Below are 19217 nucleotides of genomic sequence, written 5' to 3' on the forward strand. Positions count from 1 at the left end.
GGGGGTAGGCTTCAGTTTTGCACCTGTATCTGCTTATCAATAAAATGCAAGCCTCACACTTGGTAATTTATTATATACACATACATGCTTTCTGGATCTTGATAGTAAGAGACTATTGCATGTAGGAACTATGTAACACAGAAGAAATGGTTGACAAGACCTCAAAATAGACTCACTCCTCCCATGGGCTCACATCTGTGTCAATAGCCACACAGTTATAAGCCGCATAACGCAACTTTTCCTCGCAGACTTTGGCCCTACAAGTGAAAAAGAAAAATAACATCAACATTTTCACGTACCTTCTGGTCATCACAAACTTATCTCTGACTCCCCAAGATGCTATGCTTCTGGTAATTAAAATTCCTCATTGCTGATACCCCATCTCCATGCATATTAGTCTCAATGTCAGCCATATTTCCCAGTACATTGGCCTACTTCTTAGCCCTTCCCCATATCTCCCCACCATAATCTGCTTTGCATTGCTGCACTACCAACTGGGAATATCACGTCCCTGGTCACTTGGTGATACTCTAGGCAACTTGAACTCACCAGGTGTTCTTCCCATAGCACGGCCCCCAAACCTTCAGCTGCCTTTCCCAGGTCTGTGCCACAACCACTGGGATTTTGTCCAATACACCCTTGCCCAAGAGATTTATAGAACAAGACTTACGAAGCATAGTTTGGCAAAAAAAGTGTGCTGGAGCAAGTGGAAGATTCAGGAAGTGCATCCGTGGTTTCAGAGCTTTGAGAGAAGAGAGAACAAATCAATGAAATCTGTGGAGAAGGCTTCACCACACAATAGAAATACAAAATGGCTGCCAATCCATCACCACTCATTCTGCAATATGATGCACATTAACAGAACATAAGGACAGCCCTACACGTCAGATCAAAGGCCCATCTTGTTCAGCATCCCTTTCTCACACTGGGTAACCAGATGCCCATGGGAAGCCCGCAAGCAGAACTTGAGCACAACAGCACTCTCCCCACCTGTGATTCCCACAACACTCACCCTAATTTGTCAGGATAGATATAAATCCGAGCAGGAAGTCGGCTTCTTCCAGTAACAAACCTCAGGAAGCGACTGCGATCCTCTGAGGGGAAGAGTACACAACCATCAGAAACTCCCAGGGAGATTCACCAAAAGTCATTATCCACAACAAACTTGACCAGTACCTCGGGTTACGGCAGCTTCAGGTTGTGCGATTTCAGGTTGTGCACTGCGCCGAACCCGGAAGTAACAGAATGGGTTACTTACGGGTTTCGGTGCTCGCGCATGTGCAGAAGCACTAAATTGCGTCAAGTGCGTGCGCAGACGCAGCAGCGCAGGTCGCAAACGCGCCTTCCGCACGGATCGTGTTCGCAACACGATCGTCCACTGTATGTATGTAGGAATGAAAACAAGACCAAACCTTTGGGAGCCAGTCAATGTTCAAGGTGGGAGTAAAACTGACCCTCCTAAACAGGGGGAACCATTCATTCGGGGAGCTGTTGTAATACCCTGTTTGGGGCTATTTTCTCCATTCCCATCTCCCATTGCCGCATTGCTGTGACTCCCTCCAAGTTAAGTCTCTTAAAAACAAAACCACTTTCTGGGAGTGGTTATGAGCCACAGTGGGAGGAGCCTCTCAAAACCCACTGAACCTGCAATTCATAGCACAGATTTCTTCAAATCATCACTCCACAACAGTGTGCATTTGCTAACATCTACTTACCGTTAGTAAAGTTGTTCAAGGCCTCCCAGAAATACTGAATTCTAGTATCTGATGGTTCAAAATCCTCAAAGCGAGCTGTGAGAATAATAAAAATACATGGTGCAGGTTACGGAGAAAAATATTGCTGGCACAGAACCAAGGTCCAACTGAAGAGGAGAGGGAAAGATGGCATGCCCATTATTTGGGCAGAACACATTAAGGAAGAAAGGAATATACCTAGGCACATGGATATGAAGTGCTAATATGCTAGCTCAAAATCACAGTACAACCCACCAATATGGCATTTGTACTGTGAATCTCCATTCAGTGCAGTAGCTGAATGTGGAGTCTCCACATGTTTTATGATGACATCATGCGGTATATACGTTACCCATGAAGAGTGCAAGGTCTCCCACACTTACTGAGCTTCTTTAGAGCCTCAACGGTAACTTCAGGGTCACCACAGACCTTCTTCTCCAGTTCCTGCCAAGTGAGCAGATCCAATACTGCCTGAGGCACTACCTTGAGAAGTCCAGCCTGCATGGCCACAAGCTGAGAGAGTCAGGAAAGAAGAAAGATCAGATGGGGTGAGAAACCACCGGTCAGCACCAAAATCCTTTTTTTTTTTTAAGCAGAATTTATTGACATTTTTCACAAAATAACACAAACCCAACCCCCACACCTACAATATCAAAACAAATTACAAATACATATAATGTCAGGATTCTTCTTCTTATCTGTATACCTTACTGAAAAAAAAAAAATTCTAGTTCCAAATCTTGACGTTTGACTTCCCCCGCCTATACACCTTCGGTTTTAAAACAATACACTATTTGCTTAACAACTTTTCTCTATAAAAATTTAACTTTACTTAAAACACAAAAACACCTTTATCTTAATCTTTGCATTGTAACCTAAAACTTAACCAAATATTCTTACAGCTAAACTTATTTCTTCTATCATTTATCATGCTGCTTTAACCTTAAATTCAATATCTCCTTACTTATATAAAATAAACTTATAATTAACAGTCTTCACACTCGATTTCGGATGCCATGGCAGACCATCTATATATACATTAATTAGTTCAACCCACTCCCTTCTGTCCATTATCTTCTCCTGTCTTTCACCAGAACCGAATCTCCTATTATATTCTTCTAAATGTCCACAGATCCAGGTTGCAACCACAACAAACCCTGCATCGAGCTCCAAGATGTTCATCCTCTCCATTCTGAGTTTCTCCGTGCCTTTGTGCCATACTTCTTCTTCTTGTAGAAATCTTAATTCTATGTCCCTCGACCCCGGGCTGCCACCTCGGAGTCTGGATATTAAAAATCTTTCCGTTCCAGGGCTGCTGCCACCCCCTGAAATCGGCCCCTGTTCCATTCGGATTTGCTCAGCCATCTCAACCATCCTCCAGCTCTTTGCAAAAGTCTGTTTCCATTGAATAAAACTTTCGAAAAGCCTCCTCTGTGGAAACAAATTCTTTCCATTTATAATCGCACTCAAGGCTCTTAGTTTTCGATCAAGCAGTTCCAGTTGAAAGACAGTAAGCTTTTCCTCATCCTCCCAGTCCTTCAGTGCCAACGTAAGCGCAAAGTCCCACATCTTCGGGGGGGAGGTGGGTATCAAGTTACGTTTCCTGTCTTTCCTTCCTTTGTCTCAATTTTTCCTACGCAAGTCCAAATCGCCGCCATTTCTTCCGATGCCGGGGTATAAAGACCAAAACTTCAAATGGAGATATTTTTCCTCAGTTAACCCCCAAAAGGAGATCTCAACAGACTCAACTTTCAAGTTCCAAATACTTTCAATTGATTATTGTAGCAGCAGTCACTTAAAGAGTTAATTTCTTTCACCGCCCGAAGGGAGAGAGGCGGGCTGCCTGTTCTTCTTAATCCCAGAGCTTTCCCGGAATACAAAGAGTCAGTTAATTACTCACAGCTTCTGGTTTCTTAGCAACTCCTTAATGACAGGTAGAACAGAGACGCTCATCACGGACTTTGCCGCCGCATGTAAACATCCCGGTTAGGGCATTTCCCCTCAAGCCCGACTCCGTGGTCCCTTCACCCCCACTCCCCCTTTACAGGGGGCGCGGGGGAAGGGTTCGGAGCACAACGGGCACTGCCGGGGAGCCCAGGGCACGGGACGCTCTTCCCGTGCCCCAACCGAAGCCCCCGCTATGCGGCTGCAGGGCTCCTGACCCCCGGGATGAACTGGTGCTTCGCAGCCGAAGCAGCCCACGACCATCCATCATGGCGCCAGCCGCCGGAAGCCGTCAGCACCAAAATCCTATTGCCCAAATGCTATACTGAATTACCTGCTCCTTGCTCTCATTTAACCGTGCCTTCTGCACCAGGCGGATGAAATCCAAGCGGTCCTCATAGTGCACCACAGTCCGAGTGCCACCAGGAATAAGCTCCACCATGCACTGGTCGCTCAGCACAGTGGTGTACGTCAGCTCATGCCCCAAACTTGAACTCAAAGGTCTCTTTGTCCATTCCTTCCATCATCTCCAGTAGCTTCACCTGAAAACAAGGAAAGGGATAATCTCACCTATGCCCAAGAGAGCAAGGAAGTGGGAGACAGGGATTTTATAAAAAAAAAGGACATAGCCATAAATAAACAGTTATTATAACATATTGCCAAACACTTTCCATCACCTGGAAGCTTGCATTATGTCTAAAACTGTGCAGCTGTTATGGTTGGAAGCTGCAGTATTTGTGGACCATTACTATGTGTTCAACATCATGAAATGTTGAAGGAAGTTTACTTACACACCCCTTCACCCTCCCCACTGGCAGTTTTAGAAAACAAAATGAAGCCAGCTGCTCTGCCATGCCAGTATCCAAATGCATAGGCCATGCAGACAAATGCTAAATAGAAATCTGCACCCCATGTTTCAATAGCGACCCCTAGATACACGTCCCGGTGACTCACCAGCACAGAGTCAACAGCAGGGAAGTCCTTGCTCCAGCTCACTTCCTCCCCTGTCAGTTGCTTCCAGACAAAGCCAGGCAGGGCCAGGACCTTAAAGATAAGAGGAAGGAGAGATGCAGCACTGCAACACATTGCCTCCAGATGTGGTCTTTTGTGTCCCACCTATGCTCAAAGGAAATGTTCAGGAAGGAAGACAAGGCAGCTTTTGATTTTATAAGAATACTTGCGATTACGAATGATTAGAAAACAATTTGGCACAGTTAGGAAGAAACAGGAGAAGGAAAGTCTAGCTTCCACTGCCAGTATCAAAGAAAGATCCAGCCTTCATCCTATACTCACCAGAACTCCTTGCCACGCAGGGCGGCTCCCATGATTTGCCCAATCCACTCATATTTTGTGAACTCTTTGCAGGATGGGTTGGGGACATACATGTCTCGGGCCTCTCCGGTACCACTGCCCTGAAACAACAGACAGTTCAGCTCAAATGTCCTGATAGGGACATAAGAATGAATGTTAAAACACATGTACAATCCAGTCTCTCTGCAGTAATTTCCCCATGTGATAGTGGTGCACTAAATTTCCACACTGACCAGGACTAAGCAGAGGGTTGATACAGCAGGAATAAAAGTTGGATTCTGGGAAAGCTGGAACCAAAGGATAGTGCTTTGGTGTCCATATTCTCCCTCAGAGAGCACTGCCTCCCAAGCACTTTCCTTTCTCCAGAGCTTGCCCGAATCCTCACATTGACAGTCTCTTGAGACTCATGCTGCTCTAATATCCTTATCAGGAGGAAAGGGTTAGCTTCATCAGGGAGCAAGCACCTGGTTGGACGTGCGGACAAAAAAAGGCAGCGGCACTGGTGTCTCAGCTGAACTAGGACACAGCTCCTCAGACATATCAGCAATGCTGTCTCGGAAACCGCCACCTGGGAGAGAGAGCACATGGAAGTGTGTGATCAGCTTTGCTATGTTGGCACCACCTGCTTGCTTTTCCTGAATAGCTGGATTTCAGATTTTCCCACTCCCACTCTTGAGGCCTGTAGGATGTAGAAAATCCTGAGAGGACACAAGAAAAATATTTGAAACTATGTTTCCTCCCCCCAAAAATCTCTTCACATTTGGCATTCTCCTGGGTGGACACAGTGGAGGAGCAGAGCTCAGGCCTCCATTGAACTCTTCTGCTGAACCAATATTTTGATTCCCTTCAATGATGCAATTGGTTTAACAGCCACTCAAAGGCAGCAGCAGAGTTCTCAGCACTGAACTGCTGCGCTACAAATCACAATCCTTATTGTTTATGGTCCTAACCAGAACTCTGTTCAAATAATAATAATCTCCAAAACTGACTCAAAAGAAAACCCAAATTTTCAGCTTCAAACTGTGGAAACTGTCAGAGACCCAATTTTATTAGCTACCATTTTGGACAACACGAAGTGCAAACTTACCCTGATCAATGATGCCCTCAGCAATGAATTTACACTCCCACCACTGGTCGTAACGCAGCGGCCACCTGAGATGAATGAAAAACGATCACTTAACCTACCTGTGGAGGTTTGCGGGAGGCACCGAATTGCTGGTGAAAAGTGTCTGGGCCAAGAGTAATAGTGCCATATTTCTGTGTGGCCCAGAACCTACTAAGGTCCTTGAGTAACTGGTGTGTTGCAAATATTTCAAGTAAGCTCTCATTTATTAAAATAAGGCTCTGTTTTCTTTCTGAGGATTCAGCTTTCACTTACTCGAACTTTGTGGTGCTTGGCATTCAGGTACTTAGGCTAGAGACACCAAGCTGGAAGGGGCAGGGAAGACAGACAGGTGGCTGCTGGATGAAAAAACTCACCTGTAATCCAGGGCCTTCTCATACTTGTCAGAAGGTTTAGTCCCTCATATACCTAGGAAAGCAGACAATGCAGCAGAGGCATTAAGAGAAGAATCATGGGCAATATGCTTACAGATAGCAAAGTGGGAATAGGCATCCTCTGAAGGTCTTGGTGAATTTGTTACATGAGGACTGGCAACAGGCAACATGCACCAAGATGTACAAGAAGTTCTTTTGCTCACTGCCCAGTCAGGCAGACGCCTAACAACCACAAATGTATGTGTAGCAAGGGACACACTTTAAATTAAAAGGCTAGCATGGCAAAGTGGCTAGAATAGCTAGGGCTGTATGCAGGAAAACCCAGGTTCAAAACCCTGCTCAGCCATGAAGCTTATTTAACACACTTGGGCAAGTCACTAATCCCACAACATTAAGAATAAAAAGGTATTAACCTCATTTATGTCAGCTTGAGCTCATTGGTGAAAAGACAGGATAAAACAAACAGTAAACAAGCAACAAACTACAATTTCCAGTTACCCCAATGCCTTAGAAATGAGAATGAACCATAAACACACAATTCCTGCAAATCTGAACTAACACACACCTCGGAATTAAGAGTTCAGAGAGAAGCGTGAACTAATTGGTTCCGGGAAAGGTTTGAACCAGGTATGTTAGTTATTTAACCCCATGTGAAAGAGAAATAATAATAAGAAAAATCTGATCATTTTATCTGAGGTACATTGTGCATTCGTGTCACCAGCGGCCACTGCTGAATTTCTCTTATATTATAAAGTGATGGGCTCCAAAAACACACTGCTCCCATTAGCATTGTGCAGCACAGTAAAGAGCAAAATGGCCAGGGAGGGGCAAAGCGACTGTGAGCTCCTCTCCCTGAGCCTGTATGCTCATGTATTCATGCTAAGCCAGAGTTTGGGTTAGTGTGACATGTAAACCAGGCCACTGAGTGGGACTCCCAACCACACAGAAGCTGCATCACTCTGCAAAACTGTTTGCTGAGCTTATGCTCAGCGCTGGATCTTGCTTTGAAGGTACAGGCTGAAAAAGCATTTCTGGAGTATAATAGGACGGAACATGTGCAGCAGGTTGCAAAGGCAGAAGACTCCACCACCCCCCCCATCCCTCTTGCCACAGGGTACCTGCTAGTGGGTGAGCTGGCCTTACCTGAGTGAAGACTGTGTTTTTTGCAGCTGGGGTCAAGTGCAGGATTGTCACGATGCTCCATGGCGAGGCGACGGTTGATATAGAGCCGTGGCATGAAGTTGGGCTTGCTAGTCTCTGAGTCCTTGAGGCACTGGGTGATTAGCACTGTACGTCTTTTGGACAGCAACAGGAACTGTTTGATGTGCTGTCATGGGCAAAGCAACGCTGGGTCAAGTCAGGAATATCCCGCACGGTCCTTCTCCTACTTTACAAACCAGCTGGCTCTACTGCCAGTATCATCACAAACTATTCTAGCGCCTCTCTTTCCCAGTAGGAAATCTTTTTATATTATTATTATTATTATTATTATTATTATTATTATTATTATTATTATTATTATTGTTGTTGTTGTTGTTGTTGTTGTTGTTGTTGTTGTTATTTCCATTTCATTTCTATACTGCTTTATATTTCTAAGAAATGAAAAGTCTCAAAGCAGTTACAACCTACCTTAAAAGATCAGATGATTAAAACAATCCAGAATGAAATATTACTGAAGAAAGTCAAATATAAAGTAGACATTCAAAGCAATGGTTTATTTCCCCAAGATAGTAAACACAGAAATTGGGAATCAGAAAGTCCCTCGCCTCACCTTGAGTTGGCTGAAGGTGCCAAGTGTGTAGTCCCAGGCTGGAACAAGATGGTGAAGAACACTATCCAAGATCTTGATAACCTACCCAAACCAAAAGTGCAATAAATAAATACCAACGTTGCCATTGCAGATGGCGGTAGGGTAACCAGACGTGTTAAATTTGACCCCTACATTTACTCCTACATTTCTTGCTATCTCTGTTGGCTTCCCTCCCTATTTCACCTGACGAGCTGATTAAGCAGGTGAGGATTTACAACTACAGGTGAAACAAAACAAAAGGAAACAATAAATAAATTCAATAGGGTTTTACAGCACGGACACCTGGTGCTGTGCCACAATGCATGTACACGCACATGCTCAGCCCACTACCACCACAATGATTGTGGGAGCTGTCAACAACAACAGCAACACGGAGGCTGGAATATGTTCCTCAGCCCTACCCTGCTCCATACCTCTGGATGATCACAGCCCGCCGATAGAGCACATCAGGTTCTCTCCCCTCCAGGCGAGGATACCTCACCAGGTTGGCTGGCTGAAACATATCCGCATTGAGCCCCAGTTCCCGTTGCCGAGAAGATTTGATCTTTATTCCCCGTAGCCGAACATCTATCCCATCATCTGTATTAAAAGGGGAAGAACAAAGCAGCTTAAGACACACAGTCAAATAGGGAATGGTTTCTCCTGGAGGTGGGAGAGAAATACTGGGGGAAAGAGTAGGGATGAGGGCCCCTCTTTAGGTCACTGTAAGTGACCCATGGTTATCACAAATTGGGGGTGGGTGACTACTGCAGAAATCCCAGGGCTGTATTGCCTCAAAAACAGCGACCTGGGCCAGCTTAAAGATTAACAAATGTATTGTGCCTTTGCTGTTTTTCCTAGATAGAATAATCACAAAAAGGTATCCCCCAAAAGGGAAGCACCAGGGCAGCTGTCAAAGCAGTGAACAGCTAGGAGACTTCTTCTTCTTCTTCTTCTTCTTCTTCTCTTCTTCTTCTCTTCTTCTTCTTCTTCTTAATAATAATAATACTCCGCCCATCTGGCTGGGTTTCACCAGCCACTCTGGGCGGCTTCCAACAAAGTATTAAAAATACAATAAATCAACAAACATTTAAAACTTTGCTAAACAGGGCTGCCTTCAGATGTCTTCTAAAAGTCAGATACCATATATACTTGAGTATAAGCCTAGTTTTTCAGCACATTTTTTGTGCTGAAAAGCTGCCCTCGGCTTATACTCGAGTGAGGCGGGCGGTGGGGGCAGCGAAAAAGAAGCCCTTTCTCTCCGCTCGTGCCGCACCCGCTCTCCCCAGTCAACCATTCCTTAAGAAGTGTACAAGAACGGCGGTTCTTTACTCTCCCTAGGCAGCTTGTTCCATTCCTGAACTGCTCGCATAAATGCAAACTTGGCAAAGGAAGAAGAGGAAGGAGCAGCCCAAAGGGTTGCTTTTGGGCTGCCCGTTCCTCCTCCTCCTCCACAGCGGCAAAGGTGAACCGGCTTATACTCGAGTCAATAAGCTTTCCCAGGTTTTTGTGGGAAAATTAGGTGCCTCGGTTTATATTCGGGTCGACTTATACTCGGGTATATACGGTAGTTTTTTTATTTCCTTGACATCTGATGGGAGGGCATTCCACAAGGCGGGTACTACTACCAAGAAGGCCCTCTGCCTAATTGTACTCTGACTCTAGATGGAACCTGCCAGGGTACGTAACTACAGAGGGAGTGAAATTCTAAACTGGAGCATTTAGAGGAAAAGCAGGGAGATCATTTAACCCCACCTCCCAGGGATTAATAGGCGCATCCCAAACTGACACCCACACACCTCTGCATTCCACAATGCGGATTTCAATGACAGGCAAGTGAGCAGTCATGTCTTCCAGCACACACACATCCCCGATGTAGCTCCTGGAGACACAAAAACATCTATTTCCTCTTGCACAAGGTAGGTTTACCACCCTCCTCCAAAATAGAAATCCTTTATTCTTACATGTTCAGGGAAAGTTACATCAAGGTGGATGTGGGAGCCAGAAACCAGAACTCCTGGGATCTGTTTCCAACCTTCTGGGTGCCCTAAAGTGATCCATCAATCACCTTCAGATAGTTTTTGAAGGGTGCACAGGGAACTTTTATGTCCATGAAGGCAGTGGGTTGGGGTGAAAGGAAATAACTTGCCAACAGGCATTACACTGTATGTTTCTCCCTGAGACACTATAGCACACAATGGTAGCTTTATGCATTACCTCAGCAATATGAAAGGTGCCAGGAAATGCCTCCTCATAGTATAGAGCAGAGATGGGCAGTCTGTGGCCCTCCAGACTGTATTTCCCATCTTCCCTGATTTTGCTGAAACACAACTAGAGAGCCACAGTTTCCCCATCCCTTGCATAGATAAGTATTTACCACACTTTAAAAAGTATTGCATTTTGGGATGGCACTTTATTGTGGACCTCTAGTCTGCCCTGTGTGTGGCATTATGTTTTTGCCTTTTGCACTCTGTGTAACTGCTTCTATTTAGCCTTGAGTCGCAGCTGCATTTTGTACATACTGCATTTTACGGACTGGTATAAACATGTGTTAGTTCTCCAGCTGCTGTAGTGTTTGACTGGGGTTGGTGGGTGGACTATTTGCTATGTTCCTTGATGTTCACTTATCTCTGAGGTCATATACTGGGCCCTTTGCGGTTATAAGGGTGCGTACGCTTATATATCAGTTGCTATAGACAGAGAGAGAACTAATGGTAGAGGATGGATAAACTGGGAGAGTCACAGGCATAGCCAGGGGGGTACATGGGGGCAGCTGCACTTGCCTCAAGCAAATAAAAAAAACCTTAAGTAACTGACCAATCGTGCTGCCGATAGCTCAGATCTGCCTGCTCTAACACAAGGCCTGCCCCACCCCCAAAAAAAATCCTGGCTATGCCCATGGCATGAGCCACAGTCGCTACACAATTTTTATACAGAAGCACTTGTAGCTGGTGAACCAGCCATAACTGGTAAAAGCACTCCTTATTGCTGAGGCCTTTTGTGGTCAGGATTAACCAAATGTGAAGGTGTTTATTAACTTTTTTTCTTTTTTAATGAGATATTTCCTTCCTTGAACCCGTTGGGATACAATAGGCTACAAGCTCATAAACAAAGAGCTTTCCATTAACTGCTAACACTTCAGGTCTAGGATTTTGTTGCTTTTCTTCACCATCTGATTACAATAGAACCCCTTTCACATTCACTTCTTCTCTCCTCCTTTCCATGCCTCATGAGGTAAAATCAAAGGTTCCGTACAGGCATTGGCTAAAGCAGGCACAGGCAAACTCGGCCCTCCAGATGTTTTGGGACTACAACTCCCATGATCCCTAGCTAACAGGACCAGTGGTCAGGGATGATGGGAATTGTAGTCCCAAAACATCTGGAGGGCCTGGTTTGCCTGTGCCTGGGCTAGAGAAATAATCTGAGCCAGATTTAGGCTCAGTTTCACACCTGGCTTTCCTCAACAACCAAATTCTCTTCTCTCCCCCCCCCGGCCCTCCCTCGTCTAACTCACTCATCAATGCCCACGTCACTCAGCTTCTTCAGGTTATCCCCCTCGCCACCATACACAGCCACCCTTTTGGGCATGAAATTCTCATCTGTTGTGTCCACAGTCAGGAACAGCTTCCTGAGGGAGAGAATTAAAGGGTAAATGTGAGACAAATATATATAGGACAGGTTTCTGGCTTTTAAAACTACTTCCCAGAGCTCCTATGGACAATGAAGGGTCCAAATATGCTTAGAAACCTTCACTGCAAAGAGCTGAGAAATGTGGGGAAAGCAGTGGAAGGGGGGGGGACCTGGCAGGCAAGAGATCTGGCTATGAAGTTTCCCCTGGGCTGGATCTTTATGAGGCTTGGAGGAATAGCTTAAACCTTTCCCAGGGATAAACCAAAAAGGGCCAGAAAGACTCAGTCATTCTGAATCGAGAAGGGTGCTTTTTGTACATCACTAGTACGACATTCTGCACAAACCTATGTGATCACAGAAATCTTACTTAACAGAAAAGCCAAGGTGGGTAGAAGAGGAGGTGGGGATGCCATTGTCTGCCATATGGAAAGGAGAGGGCAGATTCAAACAAATATTTTGCTGCAAACCTCAAAAGGGCCATTCTGAAATTGCTCAACATTCAGTTTCATGGCAGTGGTGGAATCACAGTGGTATACGTGAGAAAAGATAATTCCCCTGTTGGTGTGATGGAGGCACAAAATAGTAGCAGCAGTAATAGTTTAATTTTCTACCCACCCTTCACCCTGAGGTCCCAGAATGGGAAGCAACCATTTAAAATGCAGCACTAAAAACAATTTAAAACAACTTACAGTCACAAAAATAGGGCGGGTCCCAAAAATATGCATCTCAAGTGTCAAAGGCCAGTATATAAAAAGGTAAATTTTCAGCACCAAACTTAAAACCTCATAGCACCTAACTAGAAGTCTTTTCCATGATTCCCTCTTTGGGCAGGAAGCAGCCCAAGCACAGAACAAGACCAACATTCATGTGCATTAACATGACCCAGCTGCTCTCGATGTGGTTTTCACACTCAGTGAGAGCAGAGGAAACAGGGTTTAATTACGATAGTAATTATAGGAAGTAGCTGATTAGGCCAGGACAGCAAAGTGTCTGCCAGTGATGTCCCCACATATAAGGAATAGGCTAGTAAAAGATAGGGAACTCACTTGATAATGGTCCCTTTCTTCATGTTGAGACGGACCCAGTGCTGACCCTGGGACCCATCACTCTCCCAGTAGGTGTCTGCATGGTTGTCTGTCAGGCATGAAACATTGAATTCCTCCTGAGGGAAGCAAAGACAGACTGAGGAGAGTTAGAAATATCTACTTAATAGCTTGCTTTCAGGCAACCCACAAGATCCCTCCCAAGAGGATGCCAACTCTAGAACCTCAGACAGGAACTTTTAGTTTGAGACACTCAGGCATCCAGTTGCACATCCTATTATCCCTGAAACTAACTCAACACATCTTCCTCCCTCAAGGCTTCCTGGATTTTTACCACTCTCCCTTCACCTTGGAGGGACAACCTGCTGATCTATGAAGAACGGTAGAGGAGACACCGGGCACAGTGTCCTAGCACTGATCAGAATAGTTAAGCTTTATCAAATTTCAGAGAAAGACTTGATGGCCACTAAAATAAGCAGGTGTCCAACTTAATCTGAAAGTTTTCAGACCTATGCCAAGACAACACAGAATTCAGAAGTGTATACATTCCTACAACTATAAAAGTTGATCAAGTAAAACACATTATTTCACGCATTATTTTCTTTCATTTTCTGGAACCAAGAGAACAACTGTCTAATAACCCATTCCAGGGACCGGTGAAGTTTTTCATGGGTAGAGCCCTACCATTAGACAGAATAAGGCAGTCGCCTCAGGCAGCAGATTCTGGAGAGTGGCAAGATTTGGAGGACAGAGCTCTGTGTGCCATGTGGCCTACCCTGTACCCACAAAGCTAGCCTGCTGCCTTCAGGTGTGGCTGGCCTGTCACCAGTGTTAAAATAAGATTCAATCGCCGGTCTGGTTGTACATAGCATTGGAAGGGAGTATCATTTTGTCCTTTGCCTCAGACAGCAAAATCTATTCATTACCAGCAAAGAGACACCCAGTGTCTGTTTACACAAATAAGTTATCCTGACCTAACAAATTCTTAACTCAGTTCACCCTTAGGTTATAGATATCAACCAGAAGTTATCTGCTGTCATGATCTGGCTGGCTCCCAGGCTTAATAAGCAGCAAGTAGATGTCATCAGTTTATAAGTAGATTTATTAAACACTGCCATTGTACTCAGAGCAGCTCCCATGGGCTACTGTCTCTTTCAAGACGTTGAGGCATCTGGGCTCTGATTTTGGTGCCAACAGGAAGCATGCCAGAACCCCGCCTTCCGCTTCCTTGATTGACGCCTTTCCCTGACTCTCGTTAACCTATGGGAACGGGGAGATTCTGGCTGGCCTCATACCTCTTCCTCTGACGAATTATCCCTCCCCTGTATTGTTGCTAGGGACCGCTTATCAGTGACTTGGCCTCCCTCCAGCCCCCTCTTCTCCAGCTGAGGAGAAGGGGTTGCACGCGACTGTCTTCAAACAGCTGAGAAGGAAGCAAAACTACTCCTTCCTCCTCTGACTCTCTGTCCCCATCATCATCCTCATCGTCCCTCTGGGGAGCCCTGTCCCTGAGATCTGCCTTTGCAAACCCTTTAATATTAGCAAATGATGGCCTAGTGGTTAGGATGCTGAGGCAACAAGGGACAGTATGCATGAGGAAGAGGTCTCTATGCAAAGGAGCCTGGTTGATGGTGACACTTTACCGTGTAGGAGGACACATCAATACTGTCCACATATTGCTTGATGCTGCCCAGATTCTCATCTTCCTTGCCAATGTGGTCATAGAGGAAATGCACTAAGTCCTCATCACATTCGTAGCTCCATGTGGGTGGTACAAATCTAAAATGGCAATAATTGGTGTTAATAGTACAGGATGAGAGAGAGGGCTGGGTTTACAGAAATTTACATCCCCGATCATGCTCTCCACTACCCAATTATATCCCCTAGGATATTCTTCTTACTCCCCGTTTTGCACAAGCACTGCTCCCAATAGAATTAAGTCCTGAGGCATACAAAGCCTGGATAATATGTAGAAACGTCCAGTGCTGCGGGCTCAGTTACCACTTTCAAATTAAGTGCACTGGCTGCCCCACTTTTTCTTATTGCTGTAAAGGAGGTTGCATGCCCTTTACCGGAGTCTCTCTACCGCAGCTGCATCTGGCTCCATGATTTTTGGCTTTGCCCCAAGACGGAGGGAATATGTTAAATCCACCACCTGCTCCCATCTGGAAAAGGGAAAAAGGCAGAATTAACAACTATAAATTCCTGTGTAAGCAAACAGAAATAGGAAAAGTTCTAACTGCAGTATTAGCTACTAAAACAAGGGATAAGTATCTGAGGAAAAAAATCAAAGGGTTGATATATAGCCCTTTGTTTAATGCTACAGAGGATCTAATTTATAATGCTTATAGTAATAATAATTTTTGCTATTAAAATGAAAAACCTAACATCTATTAGATAAAACAACAAAATGGACACACAGAACTTAACACTTCTTAGACTTACTGATAAGGTTTGAGCCACGTGAGGTGTGTGTTTGTGCGTGTTTGCACACATTTTTGACACAGTTGTGAATATCTCTCCCTTTTTTACAACTTTGGGAGCTATGGACAGGAGTGACAGTGTTTGCAGTGCAGTAGCTGTACTCCTTGTTCCCCAAAAGACATTCAAAGTGAGGGCAACACTTCCTACTTTCAATCTGAATTGGCTTCATTACATCACCACAATCTAATCTGATTGGCTGTTTTCCACTGTAATGTCACTACACCGCTTATTTGATCCCCAATTGGCTGCAATAACATAGTCCAGAAGAAGAGAACCTCTCTCCCCTTTGGCACACAAGCTGTAGATCAGAGAAGGAAATCAGCCATCAGGAAAGAAGCAAACAGGAGATGAACCACCTGAGAACATATGTCACTCCCCCCCCCCCTGCAAAAAAAAAAATCTTTGAAATTTTGGTACTGATACAAGTTTCTATTAGAAACTAAGAACTGAATGTAGGCAAAGTGCTCTTGGTTGATTCCATTAGCAAAATGATTGGAAGCTACTAATTTAGCTTGCAACCATAGGTATTTCTGAAAGTCACACATTAATTGATAGTATTATGTATTTGCTTTGGCCACCTCATGAGAAGAGAAGACTCCCTGGAAAAAAAGTCTGATGTTGGGAAAGATTGAGGGCACAAGGAGAAAGGGACGACAGAGGACGAGATGGTTGGACAGTGTTCTCGAAGCTACCAACATGAGTCTGAACAACCTGCAGGAGGCAGTAGAAGACAGGAGTGCCTGGCGTGCTCTGGTCCATGGGGTGACGAAGAGTCGGACACGACTAATTGACTAAACAACAACATGTATTTGCTTACAGTGAGTGCCTTCCCCAATGGTCCTCCTCAAAAGCCAATCAATCCAAACAAAATGTAGACATGGTTTTCAGTACCTGATTACAGGTTTATAATCCACCCCAAAGAGTTGCTGCTGCCTCTGGATTCTCTCCATCGATTCCACTGGCACCAGCCTGTCCCCACCATCTGCATGCTTACACATGAGTACCCAGCCTTCCTCCAGATCACAGCCAATCTTGAATTCCTCCAGCTGCTCCTATGAGGGAAGAATATGAAATGATATGTCCAGTACAAAATACGACATTGGAGATAAGGAATCCAAACTGTTTATCAAATCATCATACATCATACAAAGAGATTTACACAGACGGTTGGGAACACTGATTATCCATAGAGAAATGCACAGCTCCTACTAATTGATTAACAACCAAAATGCATGTCTTTAGTCTGTGCTAATGAGTGTCTATGACTACTTTTTCTGGTCTCTACAGACCAACAACAGTTCCCTTTCTCACTTGAAAGAATGCACACACGCATGCAATGTCAACAAAACGGTATTAAACTGTCCTTCCAATTATAATTATAGGAAATTTGCTTAATTCTAAAAGATTGTAGGAGGATGCCCAGGTATACATGCATAAGAATAATTAATGAGGTTTACTAGCACATAGCCTTTGAGGGCCATGCAATTATATAAAAAAAAAAAATCTCCCCAGCTATGATAAGGAGTGTTGTTGGCATTACAGCTGTTTGCATATTCCTTATTGTTGCTATTTCCCAAGTGCAAAATGTGACAGCCATTTTATTGCCACACTAATGCTAAAAGGGAAAATGATAACCAAGGCAGGAAAAAAATCATATGGGCCAGTAAAAACTGAAAGGCTCTTCTGTCAGCTAAATTCGTATCAAGGAATTAAAACTAGCTGATAGTAATCTATGTCTGTAACAGTGCCAGTGCCAGAGAAGGGGACGACAGAGGATGAGATGGTTGGACAGTGTTCTCGAAGCTACTAACATGAGTTTGGCCAAACTGCGAGAGGCAGTGAAGGATAGGCGTGCCTGGCGTGCTCTGGTCTATGGGGTCACGAAGAGTCGGACACAACTGAACGACTGAACCACAACAGTGCCAGTCTCTGAGAAACCTAGGAGTACTTGTGCCCTGTGTTACTATCCTTGAGTGCACATGTAGGACACAGCACCAAAAAGCAATGGGAAAGATAGGATGAGATGCCTATGTTTATCTCTGTTGCATGTGTCTTAAGCCTCCATCTACATTTGCTCTAGCATGCAAATTATGTAAGGTGGTGGGGGAGGTGTCAACCCTAAAACATTTGAAATTGTAATAACGGCTCAAGTGCCTCTGAACATGGGTAGAGTGTATTTCCATTCTCTTCAGAAAGCATCCTGGCTGGGTTGCCAGTTCACACCAGGAATTATGGACAGCAGGAGTCATTACACGGTAGGAGGAATGTGGCGCTAGCAGGCTGGAGCTCTGGCAATTTACCCTCCTCGAAACTTCCGCGTTCAGCGGGTGCGTGTGCCCGTGCGCGGCAGGCCCCGCCGGGGCTATACCTTGTCACACTCACCCTTGTCAGCTTCACCCAGAGCCCGTGCCCGTTGCAGTATTCCTCGCCGCTGGCTCGGATGCACGAGCCCTTGCGCAGCTCGATGGTGCCCCTGCCCAGGCCCTTCCTGCCGCCCGACCCGGAGCCGGCGCCGGCCTTGCTGGGGTTCTCCCATACCGATAGCAGGGTCCGGCCGGAGGCCGAGGCGGGCCCGGGGGCGCTGGGGTCCTTGCAGATCTTATACTGCACCTCGCGGGGCACGTAGCACAAGGCGGCGGGCAGCGGCTCCGCGCGCGTCAGGCACCCGATCGCCTCGCTCAGGAAGCGCAGCCGGCCTAGCAGCTGGTGCGGCGACTCGCCGGCCGTCGGGGGCATCATCCTGGCGGCCTGCAGCCGCCGAGGCGGGGTTGGCCCAGAGGGAGCAGCCGCCGCAGGAGCAGCTCCGCCGGTTGCCCCTTCCCTCCCGTCCCGATTCTGGCAGCCGGCGAGTCTTTCCCCAGCGCAGCAACAGGGAGGAGGGTGGCTGTGGCGCCGGCGGCTGCTGCTGCTTCCTGCTACTCTCGCCCTTCTTCCTCCTCGATTCTACCGGGTGTACCGTAAAACAGCCTCTATCGGCGGACGCGTGAATGAGCAAGCCTAGCAAGAAGCGAGGGGAACCGCGCAATGGAAATGAGTCGGCGGCATGTTCCGGACCCCGCTAGGGAGGTTTAGGCCTAAGGGGAAAGTGGCCAAGGAAGGTCGACGCGCAAGATCTCTGGCTGCGTTTCACTTCAGTTCCTGGGCTCATGTGAATGGCTGGCGATGAGGCATATCATAAAAGTTCGCGTTTCCAAAACAAACAACAGGGCAGGCGGAAGGGCCTCTGATTATGTGCCAGGGAATTGACACTAGTAGTAAAGAGTGGCCTTAAACTAGGGATAGGGGACCTGGGGCCTTCCACACCTTGCTGGCCTGGATCACAACTCCCACCATCCCTAATCATTAGCTATACTGTACTAGCCTTGGCTGATGGGAGTTTGGAGACCACCAGGTTCTCTAACGCATTTAAACATGTTCTCTGTTGCTGAGTTGTGCTCTTTAGATGTCACTGTTCTTTGGAGGTGCCCAGTTATCTAGTGGTAAATCTGCTTGGGACAATATTAACACTTTCATCTCTGTATCTTCTCTCCCAGAAGAACCTAACACTGTTTCTCACATCTGTCTCCCTCATCATTAATGTTCTATGATGATCTGGAGTCATACTGCTGCTTAGACTTACCAGTGTTGATGAACATCGTTAAGCAACACTACAGTACAAGGATCTGTGAACACAAATGCAAAACCCACATGGGATTAAGAAGCCAAGTGGCTTCTGGAAACTTCTGCTTGGCCTGATGGCAAGTTTTGCTGTGGAGGTTTTTGCTTGTACTTCTGCCAATTTTGGGG

At 45.7% G+C, this 19217-nt stretch overlaps 1 protein-coding gene across 1 annotated transcript; it reads right to left on the reverse strand.

Annotated features, from left to right (window-relative positions):
* Positions 1–53: 53 nt before the first annotated feature.
* Positions 54–18324, reverse strand: HECTD3 (HECT domain E3 ubiquitin protein ligase 3). The gene is given in 22 exon segments (XM_033152273.1): positions 54–257; positions 671–742; positions 1013–1094; positions 1716–1790; positions 2117–2246; positions 4012–4161; positions 4163–4219; positions 4632–4721; positions 4967–5089; positions 5453–5556; positions 6076–6140; positions 6468–6510; positions 7629–7812; positions 8257–8336; positions 8707–8874; positions 10074–10156; positions 11789–11902; positions 12951–13066; positions 14591–14726; positions 15020–15112; positions 16323–16483; positions 17814–18324. Coding segments are annotated over 22 exon segments (2568 nt in total). The 5' UTR covers positions 18171–18324; the 3' UTR covers positions 54–172.
* Between the last annotated feature and the right edge of the window lie 893 nt (positions 18325–19217).

The sequence above is a fragment of the Lacerta agilis genome, chromosome 6, assembly GCF_009819535.1.
Source record: "Lacerta agilis isolate rLacAgi1 chromosome 6, rLacAgi1.pri, whole genome shotgun sequence".
In the NCBI taxonomy this organism is placed as follows: domain Eukaryota; kingdom Metazoa; phylum Chordata; class Lepidosauria; order Squamata; family Lacertidae; genus Lacerta; species Lacerta agilis.